This window comes from Rhincodon typus, chromosome 17, assembly GCF_021869965.1.
Source record: "Rhincodon typus isolate 14 chromosome 17, sRhiTyp1.1, whole genome shotgun sequence".
Taxonomy (NCBI): domain Eukaryota; kingdom Metazoa; phylum Chordata; class Chondrichthyes; order Orectolobiformes; family Rhincodontidae; genus Rhincodon; species Rhincodon typus.
In genome coordinates, this window is record NC_063348.1 from 37584883 (window position 1) to 37602630 (window position 17748).

The following is a 17748-nucleotide window of genomic DNA, read 5'->3' on the forward strand; positions in this document are numbered from 1 at the left end:
TAAAGGTGAGTGTAGGTGGGGAGTTAGGGAGGGGATAGGTCAGTCCAAGGAGGACGGACAGGTCAAGGGGGCGGGATGAGGCTAGTAGGTAGGAGATGGGGGTGGGGCTTTAGTTGGGAGGAGGGGATAGGTGGGAGAAGGACAGGTTGGGGAGGCGGGGACAAGCTGGGCTGGTTTTGGGATGCGGTTGGGGGAGGGGAGATTTTGAAGCTTGTGAAGTCCACATTGATACCATGGGGCTGCAGGGTTCCCAAACGAAATATGAGGTGCTGTTCCTGCAACCTTTGGATAGCATCGTTGTGGCACTGCAGGAGGCCCAGGATGGACATGTTGTCTAAGGAGTGGGAGGGGGAGTTGAAATGGTTCGCAACTGAGAGGTGCAGTTGTTTGTTGCGAACCAAGCATAGGTGTTCCACAATGAAGTGATGTCTGTTTATTTTACCAGATTTGTGTATTTGTAAGTGAATCATGTTTTCAATTACCTGTTGAAATTTTGTTTATTTTGGCAGATTTATGGTGTTCCCAGAGGATAATAGTTTCCAAGTGCATACTGAAGTGATGTTTATTTTCTGGAACGTCTCAAAGTTGTCCAAATATTTTATAGAATTTGTGAGTTCTGTTAATGAAGTCAATACTAAGTGGATTAAGGAGATCAGGGAGCAGAGCAGAGAAGTGGTAAGGGGAGAGGGATGGAGAGAGAAGTGTTGAAGGATGCTAAAAGGGGATAAGGGAGTTTACTTGTTAAAGGGAGTCGGAGCAAGGGGAGGGGAAAGAGATACAGGGAGAGAGGGTAAGCTGGGTCAAACTGTTATGAAGGATGATGAGAATGAAAGGGTGTGAAGAGGTTGGAGGGACCTGATGTGGTGAAGGGCTTTCCCCTTGTCTCTAGAGCTACGTTGATGATTCTGTGGATTGAGATGGGATAATGACATTAGGACTTCTGGATTCCTGTTTCCATGGGGTGCTCATTCTGATCAGTAGCAACATGACTGAAGGGATAAACTCTTCAAAGAGAAAACCTTTTATACATGAATGATGACCTTTCTGTACGCTTACTGCTTATTATTAACTAATGTTGTGTCGTAAACCGTCATGGTTTGAATACCAAGAAAAATTACATTTTTCTGGAGAATGGGAAATAAATTCTCTCACTGTCTTGGACAACATTTATCATTCAATCCTCAAGAAATCTTCTCAGGGCACTGGTAAAATTTATCCCTCAACTTGCACTGCCAATACAGCCTCCTCTTTAAAATGCTGTGTTTTGTTTCTCTTAGATACTGAGTGCTTATTGCCAAGCACACAAAATTACTACCCCCACCCTCGACATCTCTCTCCTGATCTTTCCATGCTTTAGGAGCTGAGCTATTGTTGGAAGGTGTTTTACAGCTGCAAGTTCACTATCAAAGGAAACAGCTGCTCCCACGTGTAAAGGAGGACTGACATATAAATTGTCTGCTTTAAATGATTTGGAATAGAAATCTCAAGCATATTTCTGCAGGCTTCCTAGCTGTGTTAGCTTATTGTGAGGTCCAGTCATTCAACCACAGCAGCAAGGAGGTGGAAACCTGGAAGATATCATCTCCATTCCATGTACTGAGTGGATGGGATCTTCTGTGCGGCATTACAAAATTACCAGTTTAGAGAGAGGGAAAAATGAATGAATAATATTCTCAGGAGGCAAATTAGACTTGTGATTCTAAAATCGATCAGGAGTACAGAATTAGAAAAAATACATTCTACTTTAGGATCGTGGGAACACAAGTGGGATATTCAGTCCATTGAGATTGCTCTGCCACTGATTATGATCGTGGCTAATTGAACACTTTGATGCCCTGTACCCATCCCATCCCCATAACCCTGTATGCCATTGGTAATCAGAAATCTATCAATTTCTCCCTTAAACATACTCTAAGACTGAGCTTCCACAGCACTTTAGGAGAGAGAATTCCAAAGATTCACAACGTACTGAATTTTTTTTCTCATCTCAATTCTAAATGGAGTCTCTTTTATTTTATTTAAAAATTGTGCTCCCTGATATTAGACTCCCCAACTGATGGAAACATCGTACCTTAATTAATTTTCTCTATCCCTTGAAGTATTTTGTGAAATTATCTGTCACTCTTTGAATTTCCAGAGAAAGCAGGCCTAAATTCCCCAATCTCACTTCAAAGGAAAGTCCCATCTTCTTGGGAACAAGTCTGGTGACCTTTCATTGCATTCACTTTATGGCAATAATATCTTTCTTGAGATATGGAGACCAAAACTGCGGACAACGAGGTGTAGAGCTGGATGAACACAGCAGGTCAAGCAGCATCAGAGGAGCAGGAAGGCTGACGTTTCGGGCCTAGACCCTTCTTCAGAAATGGAGAAGGGGAAGGGGATTCTGAAATAAACAGGGAGAAAGGGGGAGGCAGATAGAAGATGGATAGAGGAGAAGATAGGTGGAGAGGAGACAGACAGGTCAAGGAGGCAGGGTTGGAGCCAGTAAAGGTGAGTGCAGGTGGGGAGTTAGGGATGGGATAGGTCGGTCCAGGGAGGACGGACAGGTCAAGGAGGCGGGATGAGGCTAGTAGGTAGGAGATGGGGGTGGGGCTTGAGGTGGGAGGAGTGGATAGGTGGGAGGACAAGTTGGGGAGGTGGGAATGAGCTGGGCTGGTTTTGGGATGCGGTCAGGGGAGGGGAGATTTTGAAGCTTGTGAAGGCCACATTGATACCATTGGGCTGCAGGGTTCCCAAACGATACATGAGGTGCTGTTCCTGCAACCTTCAGGTGGCATCGTTGTGGCACTGCAGGAAGCCCAGGATGGACACGTCGTTCAAGGAGTGGGAGGGGGAGTTGAAATGGTTTGTGACTGGGAGGTACAGTTGTTTGGTGCTCACGGTTTCTCACATGTAATCAAAGCAAACTCCTATATGATGGAAACAAAACTTCACTCTTCCTTTTTTTAGTAAAGACTGACATTCCATTAGCCTTCCTAATAGTTTACTGCACCCACATGTTAGCCTTCAGTGACTTTGCACATCTACACTTTCCAACCTCTCACCATTTAAGAATACTCTGCAAATCTGCTGCTCTTACCAAAGTGGATAACCTCAATTTTTTCACATTATGTTCCATCTGCCATGTTCTTGCCCATTAGCTACGCCTGTCCAAATCCACATGACATCGCTTTACATCTTCATCACAATGTATATTCTTGCTTAGCGTTTATCATCTGCAAATTTGTAAATATTACATTTGGTCCCCACATCCAAAACACTGATGTATATTAGAAACAGCAGGAGCCCCAAGTACTAATCCTTGTGCTACCCCATTAACCACAACCTGCCAATGTGAAAGTGGTTAGCACTGCTGCCTTACAGCACCAGTGACCTGGGCTCCATTCCATGACTGTCTGTATGGAGTTTGTACATTCTCCCCGTGTCTGTGCGTGCTTTCTCCAGGTGGTGTGGTTGCCTCCCACAGTCAAAAGGTGTTACAGGTTAGTTGGATTGGTCATGCTAAATTGCGCCATAGTGTGCAGGCTGGGTGAGTTACAGGGATAGAGTGGAGGCTGGGTCTGGGTGGCATGATTTTCAGAGCGTTGGTGCACGGTCAATGGGCCAAATTATTCCTACTCTCTGTTTTCTGTCTGTTAGCCTAAGCCTAAGCTATGCCAGTACATTACCTCCTATCCCGTTTGGTTAGCAAAACTAAAACAAACGATCTCCTGCGGGGCCCTTGACAGATACCTTCTGAAAATCCAAGTATACTACATCCATCATCTCCCCTTTATCAATTTTCTTCATAACGTCCTCAAAAATTCCAACAAGTTCATCAAACATGATTTTCCATTTGCAAATCCATGCTGAATATGACCAATCAACGCACATTCATTCAAGTGCTTGTTTATCATGTCCTTAATAATAAATTCTAGCATTTTTTTCTACTACTGATAGAAGGCTGACAGGTTTGTCGTTCCCTGTTTTCTCTCTTGCTCCTTTCTTAATTAGTGAGATGATATATGCTAGCTTCCAATCTCCAGGAATTTTGGAAGATGATTACCAATGCATCAACTATCTCGATAGTCACTTGGGAAGCTAGACTCAATAATTGTGAAGCTGGAAAAGCACAGCCGGTCAGACAGTGTCCTAGGAGCAGGAAAGCTAACACTGACTTTCTTGCACCTCAGTTGCAGTCTGATGGGCTGTGCTTTTCCAGCTTCACATTTATCATCTCGATAGTCACCTCCTTCAGCACTCTGGGATGTTTGCAATCAGGTCCCAACAACTTATCAACTTTCAACCCCATTAATTTTTCCAGCACAGCCTTTTCACAAGTACTAATTTCCTTCAACTCCAAATCTCTCTTATCACTTGTATCTCTAATTCTGGGGGATTTCTTGTACATTCAACAATGAAAAGAAACACATTATTTAGTTTCTCCACCATTGTTCTATTCCCCATTACACATTCTCCTGAGTGTGCCTGTAATGGAGCCGCATTCATTTGGTTCCTTTTTATTTATCCATGGCAGCATTTAACGTCTAATCCTCATGCTGGTGAAAGTTATAAATGGTTTGGAATGGAAGACCTCCCTACTCTCTTGGCCTCTATTATTAGCACTGACCACTAGTAAATGTTGAGGATGCATTGGACCAACAGAGGGTCATTGCTGAGGAAGCACTGTGCTGTCACTTGTTGTGGGGGGGTGGGGGGGATGGTGGGGAGACGTATGTCTTTTGCAGCCTCAAACGAATGTTGTCCTATGCACTGGTATCATTCATATTTCAGGTGAGACATCAATTTGAGACCCTAACTGCCCTCTTGGGTAGATCTAAGAGACCACATGGCATTAGTTTGAAGAAGAACAAGAAGATCTTTGCAGTGTCTTGGGCCATTACTTATCTTTTGACCAATATCACTAATACAGATTGTCTACACAATGTACCCCTGATGTTTTAGAACTTGCAGAGTGCAATATTTCCTTGTATTTCAAATAGTGATTACACTTCAGAAGTAATTCATGGACTATAAAGAGGCTTGGAGTCTATTAGAGTTGTGCAAGAGGCCATAGAAATGTAAGTTCTTTCTTTCTTTAGTGAATGAAATTTGAATTTGTCTTGTGTCTTTATTCCCTGAAGGTTCCCATAGAGTACCTAATAATTTACAGTCTTCTATTGCAGAATCATATTCTCTAGGATCAGGATTGAGGCTGCACAGATTCAGTCAAATCCAAGCCTATCAACCGCCAAGGAAAGAATGTCTCATGAATTTGAGCTGGTATTAAAATGTGGCTCTAGTCTTGAAAGGAAAATAACGTTTCTCCGTTCCCAGACTTGAGTTAATTCTCAACATGCATAGAACCGGTTTTGGTTCTTCATCACAACACCATCTGTCGTAGACTCTTTCATTCACCATCTACAATTTCTTTATCTGCTCATCATATTATTTCCTGTGCATGCTTACCATCATCACGGCAACCTGGCCCCATGCAAGGCTCAAAATCTTGAGTATGTGGACAAGGCACACTTAGATCCAGTTGTGCTTTGAGCATTCTTTGCCTCATCCGTTTCCCCTTCTCACAAGTGGAGGAGCTGCAGGCTGACCACTGAGACCAATTTGAGTAGATACAAGTTTCTGGAGTGTCATCTGCGAATGAAGGGAAATAGACATTTACTCACTTCTCCTGGCTAATACCTCACACAACCAATTTATTTACAAGTTGAACTTAACTTTTTCAACATGTGAAAACATCTGTTTAGTCTCCTACATTCTACTCTCAATACATTTGAGGCCATCGAAATCTACTGCTGCGCTCTAATTCACATTGAATCCCATTCACCCATCACTTCATCTCTACTGGTTTACATTGGATCCTGGTTAAGGAATACCTTGACTTTAAAATCTTGACCTTGTTTTCAAATTCTTCCGTGGCCTTGTCATTCCACTCTCCTGAATTCACCTCAGGCACACAAACCTCCACTGTTCTCCAATTCAGGACTCTTTAACATCTCCCATTCTAAATGGTTCACAATTGTTGCCCATGTCTTCCAATATCTTCAGCTGCCAAACTCTAACTTCTGGAATACTCTCCCTAAATCTTTGTGCCTTTCTACCTTGCTTTCCTTCTCTAAAAAGTCTCTTTAGTACTAACCTCCTTGACCATGCTTTTGGTCATTTGCCCTAATATCTCCTTATGTGGCATGGTGTCAGATTTTGTATTAAATTGCTTCTGTGAAGCATCTTTCCTTAAAGACACCAAATGAACACAATTTATTGTTGGTGAACATGATGACTATTAACCTGAAGATTTAATGTAGTTAACTATCGATTATCATGTAAAACATAATGGCAATAAAGGATACATTCTATGCCCACCCCACTCGTCCTGTCTTTTGCTAACTTCCCTCTCCATTGAAATGAAAAGAAAGTAATTAGGTGGATGCAGAATAACCTGCTGGCATGGTCAAAACAATTTTGCATCATAATTGAAGCAGCTTTACCTAGCTGAAGACAAGCAATAAGGATATAAGGCTGAGAAAGGTCTTTCATCAAAGCTTGTATTTTATCTATCCCATCTGGGCACCTAGGTCTATTTTGATTGCTTCAATTTTTCTCTTTCAAGATCTTAGTTGGCAGCTCAGGCTCAGGCAGCTCAGAAGCAGGAAAGGCCATTCAGTCCCTCATGCCTGTACTATCATTAAATCAATTAGACCTGTCTGCTCTGTAGCCCAATTTCATTTATTTAATGCCTTGATACCATTACCCAACCAAAAATCTATTAAACATAGATTTGAAACTTTCAATTGCCCGCAGCCTCAATAACCATTTGGGACAGTGAGTGCCAGATTTTAACTAACCTTATTTTCTGTCAAGTAACTTTCCAGTTTAATTCATCAATGGCCTGGCTATAATTTATTATTGTGTCCCCCTGTTCTGGATTTCTGTATTAGACAAAATACCTTCCTCTTTTTACACCAGCAAATCATCTTATAATTTTAAAGATCTCAGCTGGATTACCCTTCAACCTTCTAAGTTTGAGATTATATTGAGGGACCACCAGAGAGTTCTCTCTCTAAATGTTCCTTTTTTAAATATTGATTCACTTTGTGTGTGATCTTTCCCATGACTATTTAGGTTTCTGTTTGATAAAAATAACGTGCTTGGACTATTAGTTTACTCAAACAGTCACTGTGCTGGAATAATAACACAATAACTTACATTTATATTGTGCCTTTAATAAAATAAATTGTTCCAAGGCACATCACAGGAATGTTGTGAAAGAAAATCTGAAAACAAATAACATTAGGAGACACTAAAACAGTTGACCAAAAAGCTTGGTTAAAGAGGTAAGTTTTAAGAAGCATCTTAAAGAAGGCGAAAGAGATAGAGTGGTAGAAATTTAGATTTGGCATTCAAGAGTTCAAGGGCTGGGTAGCTGAATGCATAGCCAGCAGTAATGGTGTGAAGGAGTTTGAGAATACTCAGGAGGTCAAGATTAGAGGAACACAGATATCTAACAGGGTGGTAGAGCTGGAGGAGATTTCAGAACTACTGAGGTGTAAGGCCATTGAGGGATTGGAAAACAATGTTCGTGATTTGTCCCTTGATGTTTAAGCAAAATAGTTAATGAGTCCTGCAAACTGATGTAAAATACATGGAGAAAAAGTGAATTGGCTGGTTATGTTTTTTTTAATAACACTGGTGACAATAGGAATGATCTCATTCTGTCTGTAAAGGCCATAGAACCCTGAGTTAATAATTATAACACAGTTACCTTCATCCATCTCCTTCTCCTCTTGGTTAAGATCGGCCACGATATCATCTACATTATCAGGCTGAATATTGCACTGCTCCCCCTGTGAAGAGATAATTAAAAACCTTGAACATAAAGAAAGTTCTAATTTAAACAGGCATAAAGCTCAGCAAGACCAAAAAAGGTTTATTAACATTTAAAACAAGTTCTGGCAAATACAATTCAATGGCATTTTTAAAAAAAAAATTACATTATTTTGCAGAAATATATCATTCTGATTAACTCTCTCCAATTCTCTGGGTGAGCATGATGTTAAACCTCACAAACGGTTCAGTATTTCAATGGCTTCACTGTGGTGGCATTGGAATTCAAGGATTTTTCTTCAAAATGGAGACCTTAGTTTTGAGATTTTGTTTTGCACATGTAAGCTCAAGATGGTAGTTAGAAAGCTTTTTCCTGATGAATTAACATTTATTTCATAAATCACAGCAATGTTAATATCTAATTTTCCCATTCAAGGATCTGTAGAAAATAAATATACCATCTACACTGTGACATCCATGAAGTGCCAAGCAAGGGCAGTGTAATGACATTACAACTAGCTAAACTCAATTCCTTGTCTCTTTTACTGCATTGTTTTGCCTGTTACTCAAAGGTAGGCATTGCTAGGAAAAGAGAAAAAAAGTCACAAAAACATTGGCTCACTAAATAACAATGCAATAGCATAGCCAAGTCAGAGTGTGGCAGCAAAGTGGTGATATTACTAGGCCACGAATCCGGATGCAAAAGCAGAAAATGTTGGTAAAGCTCAGCTATCAGACACTAACTGAGGTGAGGAAAATAGAACTAAGAGCTTCAGGTCTGAGAACTTCCATCAGATTTCCAGCTTCTACAGTATTTCACTTTTGTAGTAATCCTGAGTCCTGGACTAAAAATCCAAAGATAGGAGTTCAAAACCCACTATGGTGGCTGGGGAATTTAAGTGTAATTTATTAAATAAATCTGGAATGTAAAGCTAGTCTCAGTAAAGGTGACCATGTTAACTACTAAACAGTCATAAAAACCAGCTGCTAATGTCCTTTAGAGAATGCAATCTGCCCATCCATATCCTGTCCAGCTACCATATGACTCCAGATCCACAACAACTCCTCACTGCCCTCTGACATGGCCTATCAAGCCACTCATTGGTATTCAAGATAGCAGCTCAATACCACCTGCACAAGAACAATTGAAGACAGGCAATAAATGTTGGCTTTGCCAATAACAACCACAAATGAATAGCTTAATAAAAATAATGGTGGTGATGATTGAGGAGGAGGTGCCAAGGGGAAACCGCAGCAGTTCTCAAGACTATGTGCTGCAGAAGTGATTTCTGCCAGAATCCTAACCAGCAGCACCTCAATGAGAAAGTTTAGGCTGTTGGTGTATCTTATGCCTATTAATTGCCCCTTTCCAATCTGAGAGTACCAGACCGCTCTCTAATGATTCTCAGAACTGGCCTGAACTCATGGAGCTTTTTGAAAGGCCTCATAGGAGAATGTGATCAGTCTTGGCATTTTGTCTGATCCAAAGATTCAACAAAAGCCTTTTTCTGTTATCATAGTAGTGAGTCTTAGGAGATGATGTGTCCTCGGTAAGATCTGCAGTTATTTCTCGAGTTTAAGGAGTTGGTAGGATTACTTTTTTATTTAACATCCTGCTAACCATTTATACTATAAACACAGAATGAGGCTGTACACAGAATCATTTCTGTCCAGAGGCTTCTGTCATGTGATCCCTTACAACACCACTGGTGTTGGCTGATTATTTACTTGTCTGAATATTGACCCTTTAATCTATGTGTTACCCGCTTTTGCCTTTGGATGGAGAGAGGCTTTGGGGACCTCCACTAGTAGAAGAACTATGGACTGTTCCTGATTAAAAGGGGGACTGACAGGGGAAGATTGTAACAGGCATCACTGTCAGAACTTTGAAAGAAGCACAGGCATAAATATACTAATAACCTTAACCACCTCATAGGTGGTTGATGACTTGTGTTAACTATTTAATGAATATAATGATCATTCCACACATTTCCCACAACAAAGCTTGAGGGGGTGGGTGAATGGGGAACATCAGAATTTCAGGGCCATATAGCCCTAATAGAAATGTTTTCTAGATACATATAAAAGCAAGGGAGTTTTCTAATAAAGTCCTCACAAATAGGAACTAAAGATCCGCAGGTTGCATTCTCTTCAATTCCTGAGAATTTTACGCTCCAATCTGCTTATGACATAATCCCAGTAACAGTTCATTGTAGTCAGCGGTTTGTTTCTGAATGGTCTGAGAAATCCATGTTACCTTTCTTGCAATTCTTTCAATCACAACTCTGGCCACAGGAACAATTGGACCCCCTTCAGGATCATAGAAGGGGCTTTTTGGATGATCCAGGCTAGTTAGTGGTCTAATTCTTTCTTGAGGCTCTGTCCGTTGGTTTGGGGCCTGAAGAAACAGAAAGTGTTACATAATGTTTGTAAACAAATTCATATGGTAACTGGATTTGAGTCAAAGTAAAGAAAAATCTTAAACAACTACTTGCATTTTTATTGCAGCTATTGCTCAGTGTGTAAAACTCATACCTCTGAGTCATGAAGTTGTGGGATCAAATCTCAAACCACAGACTTCAGCACAAAAGGTTGACACTCTCATTGCAGTACAGCCTGTCTGCCCTGGTAGGCACGAAAGATCCATAGCATGATTTCAAAGAATTGGAAAGGAACTCCCCCTGGTGTCCTAACCAAGTCCCATTCACTCTTCACTCTACACACACTAAACCACAATGGCTCATGGTCACTTCAAAATTTTAAAATTCAGGATCATTGTTTTCAAATCTCTACAAGGCTACATCCCTCTCACTCTTGGTATCAAATCCCTAAATGCTACATCACTCTTATTCTCAATAACAAATCCCGACATGGCAACATCACTCCACTCTTGGTAAACTCTTCTAGCTACCATCTTCCAAGATTTCTGCACCTATCAGATTCTGGCCTCTTACATAATCACCATTTTAATCACTTCTCTTTTACACCCCTCCCTTTGGCTGGTAGAGATCAAAACTCTAAAATTCCATCCCTAAACCTCATTACCTATGTACTTCACAGTTAATCCCTCTCTCTTTACCCAAGGCTTTGATCACCTCTCTGAACGTCCAGTCAACAGGATCATTGCTTTTGCTTGCAAATGATCCAACAATAATGCCTTGGGCTACTTTACTACACTAAATGTGCTTTGCAAATACAAGTTGTTGTTATTGCTCAGTTCAAGTGAGCTGCTTAAAGTATCTGAGGATGGCATTTGCTCATTGAGACATAGTTGAGACCTGGGCATCAGTGACTGGAAATCTGCAAGACAATTTATAACACACAATGAAGACAGCTTCAATCGTGCAGTCTGGGCTTCTTGGCTTGCCAATATCATGCTGATTCACAACCAAATATGACCAAAGATGAATTTTCAGATACCAGAGAATGGGAAAGGTAAACACACAGCCAGTGTGCAGTTTGAACAATAGACTAACTGAATGCAAATTAAAGAATTGAAATATAAGAACTTCGAGACAGGACTGCATAGTATTGTGCTTATGTTAGCGACTTTGAAGCTGTTGAAAAAAGCTGAAAGTATCATCTGCCTCATCACTTAATAAGCCAGTCCGTTGTTATGAACCTCAGTTCTGTAATTGTATGTTATTTCCTGAAAGTTTTCAGTAAAAATACAGTTTAATAATTCAGAATTTATTACCCCAATTATGACTTCAATACAGTATACAACGCAAAATATTAAACCACATCCGAATTGTGATAAAATCCGGAAAGAGCACATAAAACTTTACAGCTGATGACAATTAAACTGCAGATGTTTAACTTCCAACAATAATTTTCCGAGTCTCTTGAATTTGATCCAAGCATTTCTGGAAATCTCATGGTAATCTACTTTGCACACACTTCTAATCTCTTAATGCTGGATTCTGCACTTATCACCGGATTCCAGCATGTCTTTCAACAATGGGAAGTTGAAGGCAACCAGAACAGCCTGCCATTTTTTGCGGAAATGATCTGTGATAACCACACACCTTCCCCAAAACTCTTTGCAACAAAACACATAGTTACCATTGGAAGTTTAAGATCTAAATGCTTCGGTACTGTTTCTTACGTATCTAGAAACAAATCCGGTCTAGTCATAAATTCAGGCAAAACCTCTTTACCTAGAGACTGGTGAGATGTAGACCTCACTGCCATGGAAGAGAATAAAAAAAATAGGATTAATAATTGGCCATTCAGCCTTTCAATCCTGTTCCACCATTCAGTAAGACCACAGCTGAACTTATACCTCAGTGTCTGCTGTGTCATACCCCTCCATTCCTGAAGTATACAAAAATCTATTGAAATCTTAAGGATAGTGAAATTACTGCTTTCTGGAGCAGAGATTTCTAAAAGTTCAGAATACTCTGAGTGAATAAAACATCTCCTCATTTTAGACCTTTACTCTGATACCGTGACTATTTGTTCCAGCCTTTGCAGCCAGATGCCAGAAATGTGCTCCTTTAACCTAATGTTATTCAGTGGCAGCATATTATGTGGGTCTGCAGCTCTTGGCTTCTGCATTCTGAAGTCTGCAATAAAAATGCATGATAATAGAATACTTGGAAAGTTTCAATGAGATTGGACAAAGCCAGCAAGTGTTTACGAAAGGCAAACCAAACTGAACAAATCTACTGGCGTTTTTGAGGATGTAACCAGTAGACCAGATAAGGGAGAACCAATGAATGTGAAATATTTGGGTTTTCAGAAGACTTTTGATAAGGTGCCACACAGGAGGTTAATGGGCAAAATTAAAGCACATGAGTATGGGGTAATATATTGATATGGATTGAGAATTAGTTGACAGATGGGAAATAGAAGGAATAAATGGGTCTTTTCTACATGGTAGGCAGGGACTAGTGGGGTATCATGAATATCAGTGCTTGGGCCCCATCTATTCACAATATATCCAAATGATCAGAATGAAAGGATGAAATGCAGCTTTTCCAAGTTTGCTGATGACACAAAACTGGGCAGAATGGTGAGTTGCATGGAGGATACAAGGAGACTTCAAAGTGATTTAGACAGTTGACTAAATGGGCAAACCCAGGGCAGAACACAGTACACAATGTGTCCAAATATAAAGTGATATATCAGAATGTAAGAAACAGAATGGCATGTAATGTTCAAATAGTGATACATTGGGATACGTGGATGTACAAAGTTATCTAGCTGTCCTTTGTACATAAGTCAATGAAAGTAGACAGGCAGGCAAATTATTTTGCTACAGTTCAATAACCCATTTCAAATGATGGATATTAAGCCTACAAGAAATCCTTGGACAATGGTTTATTCACAGGCAAGTAGAACTGTATAACTCGGTTAAATTCCAAAGTCACCAGTTAATGCAAACAGATTCATCAGGCCTCTAGAAACATTCACTTATTTGCTACAGACTGGGATTTTTTTCTCAGAGCATTCAACAATTTGATAACTTGATAGAAAACTAGAGAGAGCAAAGCACAACAGCAGTCCCCAGAGGTTTTCAGAAATCACTCTGCCGCCAAAATCCAGTCGGAACTATTTTTTCTTCTTTTTCCAATCAACACTCACTGAGGATTGGAAAATAGCCAATGTTTTCCCACTGTTTAATAAGGGTAGCAGGAGTAATCCTGGAAATTATAGGCCTGTGAGTCTCACGTTGGTGGTAAGGAAATTATTGGAAAACATTTACAGTGACAAAATCAAATGCATTTAGAAGCAAATGGAATTATTAGCAATAGACAGGGTGGTTTTGTGCAGGGGAGGTCATGCCTCACTAACTTGATCGAGTTTTTTGAGGAGGTGACAAAAGATGATTGATGAGGGAAAAGCGGTTGATATTGTTTACATGGACTTAAGCAAAGCCCTTTACCAGGTCCCTTACAGCAGAATGGTACAAAAAGTGAAGTCACAAGGAATCAGGGGTGAGCTGGTAAAATGGATACAGAACTGGCTTAGTCATAGGAGACAGAGAGTAGCGTTGGAAGGATGCTTTTCAAATGGAGGACTGTGACTAGTGGTGTTCCACAGGGATCAGTAATGGCACCTCTGCTGTTCGTGGTGTACATAAATGATTTGGAGGAAAACGTAGCTGGTCTAATTAGTAAGTTTGCAGACAATACAAAGATTGGTGGAGTTACGGATGCTGAGGAGAATTGTCAGAGGATACAGCAGGATATAGATCAGTTGGAGACATGGGCAGAAAATGGCAGATTAATCCAAACAAATGTGAGGTGATGCATTTTGGAATGTCAAATACAGGTCGAAATTATACAGTGAGTGGCAGAACCCTTACGAGTATTGATATGCAGAGGGATCTGTGTGTTCAGCTCCACAGATCACTGAAGGTAGTAAAAAAGGACTATGGCATGCTGGCCTTCATTGGAAGGGGCATTGAGTATAAGGATAAACAAGATATGCTGCCACTTTATTGAACTTTAGTTAGGCCACACTTGGAATATTGCATGCAGTTCTGGTCACCACACTACCAGAAGGGTGTGGATGCTCTAGAGAAGGTGCAGAAAAGGTTTACTCGGCTGTTGCCTGGTATGGGGGATTTTAGCTATGAAGAAAGGTTGGATAGACTGGGTTTGTTTTCACTGGCATGCAGAGATTGAGGGGCGACTTAATAGAAGTTTATAAGATTGTGAATGACATGGATAGAGCAGCAATTATGAGGGTGGAGGGGTCAATTACTGGGGGACACAGGCTCATGATGGTAGCAGGGCAGGGCGGGGGGGTGGAGTTTAAAAGAAATGTGCGAGGCATGTTTTTCACAAAAATGGTGGAGTGCCTGCAATGCATTGCCAGAGGAGATGGTCGATGCAGACAAAATAGCAGCATTCAAAAGCACCTGGATGAATACCTGAACAGGAAGGGAATAGAGGGATACAGATCCTGTAAGTGAAGACAGTTTCAGTATGGAAGGGTAAAATGTGTCAGCGCAGGCTTGAGGGCCAAAGGGCCTGTTTCTGTGCTGTGTTATTTGATGTTCTTTGTGTTCTCTGTGATTAGCTGGTTAGCACCCATTCTCCCTTGATTAGTAAATTCAACAGCCAATCTAGAGCACAGCAGCAGCTTGGTGCCAATTCATCTACAGTGTCCTTAGAACAGTTTATAAATTGTACAATCTTCCAGGTCAGTTCCCAACAGCAAATGTTTTTCTTTGTTCTCTTTTCCTTTAAAACAAGCTGGTACTCAAAGTTCAACTCTTGATCTCCACTCAGTTCCAAACCAAAAGTAATGAGAAAAAACAGAGATGACTACAGTTTCCATATTTTCATAACAATGCTTTATAAGATTTCTCCAACAAAGATTTAATTCAGTTCATTATCAAAAATATATTGTATTGTTTCTTCCAAGCTTTAAATTGTGCTCAATAGCAATATTGTATTTCTATATCACGAAGAGGGGTGTTCCTACCTTTTAAACTATCAAAATGATTTTCTGCCTTCTGGTGTGTTTTGCCACTTCTGGAATTAAGCCAATTCTTAATGAGAAAAATGATATTTTCCAATCTTTCATAGCCCAAAACACAACATATGTCCCACTTGAACAATTAAAAAAAACGTATGCAGCTACCTGAAGAATAGCTTGTTGGGTCATCTACCATTAAAAGCCTATTCTTTTAATTTAAAACTATGCCAATCCTCTTTAATAAGCCGCAAATGGATCTTTTCTCCTTAGTTTTGGTTTTTCAGTTGAGTGCATTTATGTTGAACTTATTGAATTGTCTCTTTTAATGTTCCCCATTGTGTATTTGTTGGTTTACCCTTCCAACATTAACCAATTCTTCCCTCATTTCTCTACAATTGTCTTAAAGATTCTTGTTTGTGACTGGACTGTGTTATTTTCAGATTTAATGACTAATTAAATTACTAATTAACTCTGCCTCATTACACAATACTACATCTAAAATAGTTTTATTCCTACTTAGCTTCACAACATATTGCTCCAGGAAACTGTCACAAAAGCATTCTACAAACTCATCTTCAGACCACTGCCACCAACTTGATTGGTTTAATCTATGTGAAGGAAGGCAGTGGCATAGTGTTACAGATTAGCAATCCGAAAGCCCAGGCTAAAACTCTGAAGACACAAGTTTAAATCCTGCTTTGCAAGCTCATGGAAATTGAATTTATTTAATCAATTGAGAATTACGATCTAGTCTCAGTAATGGTGACTAGATAACCATTGCTGATTGCTCTAAATACTTATCTAGTTCATAAATAGCTTTAGGGAGGAAAACGTGCTAAATATACCAGGTCTAGCCTAAACATGACTCCAGATCCATAACAATGTGGCAGGCTCTTAATTGACCTTTAGAAGGGCAATTTGAGATGAGCAACTACAGTTTGGTGCCCTTTAAACTACTCCCACTGGCATCTTCTGATCATTCATATTCCTAATCTCTACCTATTGAAATTTTAATTCTTGATTTTCTGTTTTAAAATAATTTCTCACAATTCTTCTTATAGTATCTTCTACTATCAAGGCTACCACTCCACACTGCATTTTACCAGTCTTTTTGAAATATTGTATACACTAGAATATATTTTTCTCAACCTTGCTCACTTTGTAACTGTACATTCCAAAAAGGACCAGGAGGTTGAAACATTAAACAGCATGAGCTTTATTGTGGAGGTATTCACTGCACAGGCAGCAAGCCTTGGTTCAAACAAAAAGAGGTGATTTCTAGAGGTGAGACTGACAGCCTTTGATCTCAAGGTTGCATCTGACAGAAGATGACATTAAGGAGACCCAGTAAAACTGGAATCAATGAGTATGGGGGCACACTCTCCTTTGATTGGAGTTATACCTGACACGTAGGAAGATGATTGTAGTCGTTGGACGTCAGTCATGTCAGCTCCAGGAAATCTCTGTAAGATTTCCTCAGATAATGTCTAGACCCAGCATTCTTCAGCTGCTTCATCAATGACCTTCCTTTCATCATAAGGTGAGAAGTGGGGATGTTTGCTTATGATTGCACAATGTTCAACACCATTTGCAAATCCTCAGACATTGGAGCAGTCCATATTCAAATGCACCAGGATCTGGACGGTATCCAGGATTGAGGTGATAATTGGCAGGTAAAATTCAAACCAGTCAAATGCCAGGCAATGACCATCTCCTCCAATAAGAGGTAATCTAACCACTGTCCCTTGACATTCAGTGGTGTTACCATCATTGAATTCCCCACTATCAACATCCTGGTGTTATCATTGACCAGAAACTCAACTGGACTCACCATATAAATACAGTAGCTACAAGACCAGGTCATTAAAGGTCATCTCCTGACTCGCCAAAGCCTGTCTACCATCTAGAAGGCATAAGTCAGGAGTGAAATGGAATATACCCACTTGCATAGATGAATGCAGCTCCAACAACACTCAAGATGCTTGGCACCATCCAGGACAAAGCAGCTCATTTGATTTGGCACCACACTTCCACTCCCTCTACCATTGACACTCAGATGATCTACAAGATGCACTGTAAATTTCACCGAAGGTCCTTAGACAGCACCAAAAACAAAGTTGCTGGAAAAGCTCAGCAGGTCTGGCAGCGTCTGTGAAGGAAAAAACAGAGTTAACGTTTCTGCTGACCCTTCCTCAGAACCTTTTTTTGTTCTGCCAGACCTGTTGAGCTTTTCCAGCAAAGTGCAGGGCTGGATGAACACAGCAGGCCAAGCAGCATCATAGGAGCAGAGAGGCTGACGTTTCGGGCCTAGACCCTTCATCAGAAAAGGGGGAGGGGAAGGGGGTTTTGAAATAAATAGGGAGAGAGTGGGAGGCAGATAGACGAGGGATAGAGGAGAGGATAGGTGGAGAGGAAACAAACAGGTCGAAGAGGCGGGGATGGGGCCAGGAAAGGTGAGTGTAGGTAGGGAGTTAGGAAGGGGATAGGTCA

The 17748-nt window shown here is 40.5% G+C and overlaps 1 protein-coding gene across 1 annotated transcript in view; it reads right to left on the bottom strand.

Annotated features, from left to right (window-relative positions):
• The window catches only part of LOC109937677 (spondin-1), a 298509-nt gene that overhangs the window by 24555 nt on the left and 256206 nt on the right, over positions 1–17748 (bottom strand). The window contains exons 9-11 of the mRNA XM_048607183.1: positions 10082–10222; positions 7763–7844; positions 5452–5634 (exon numbers count right to left, since the gene is read on the bottom strand). Coding sequence (XP_048463140.1) covers positions 5452–5634; positions 7763–7844; positions 10082–10222 — 406 coding nt within the window. The remainder of the gene's footprint in view (positions 1–5451; positions 5635–7762; positions 7845–10081; positions 10223–17748) is intronic.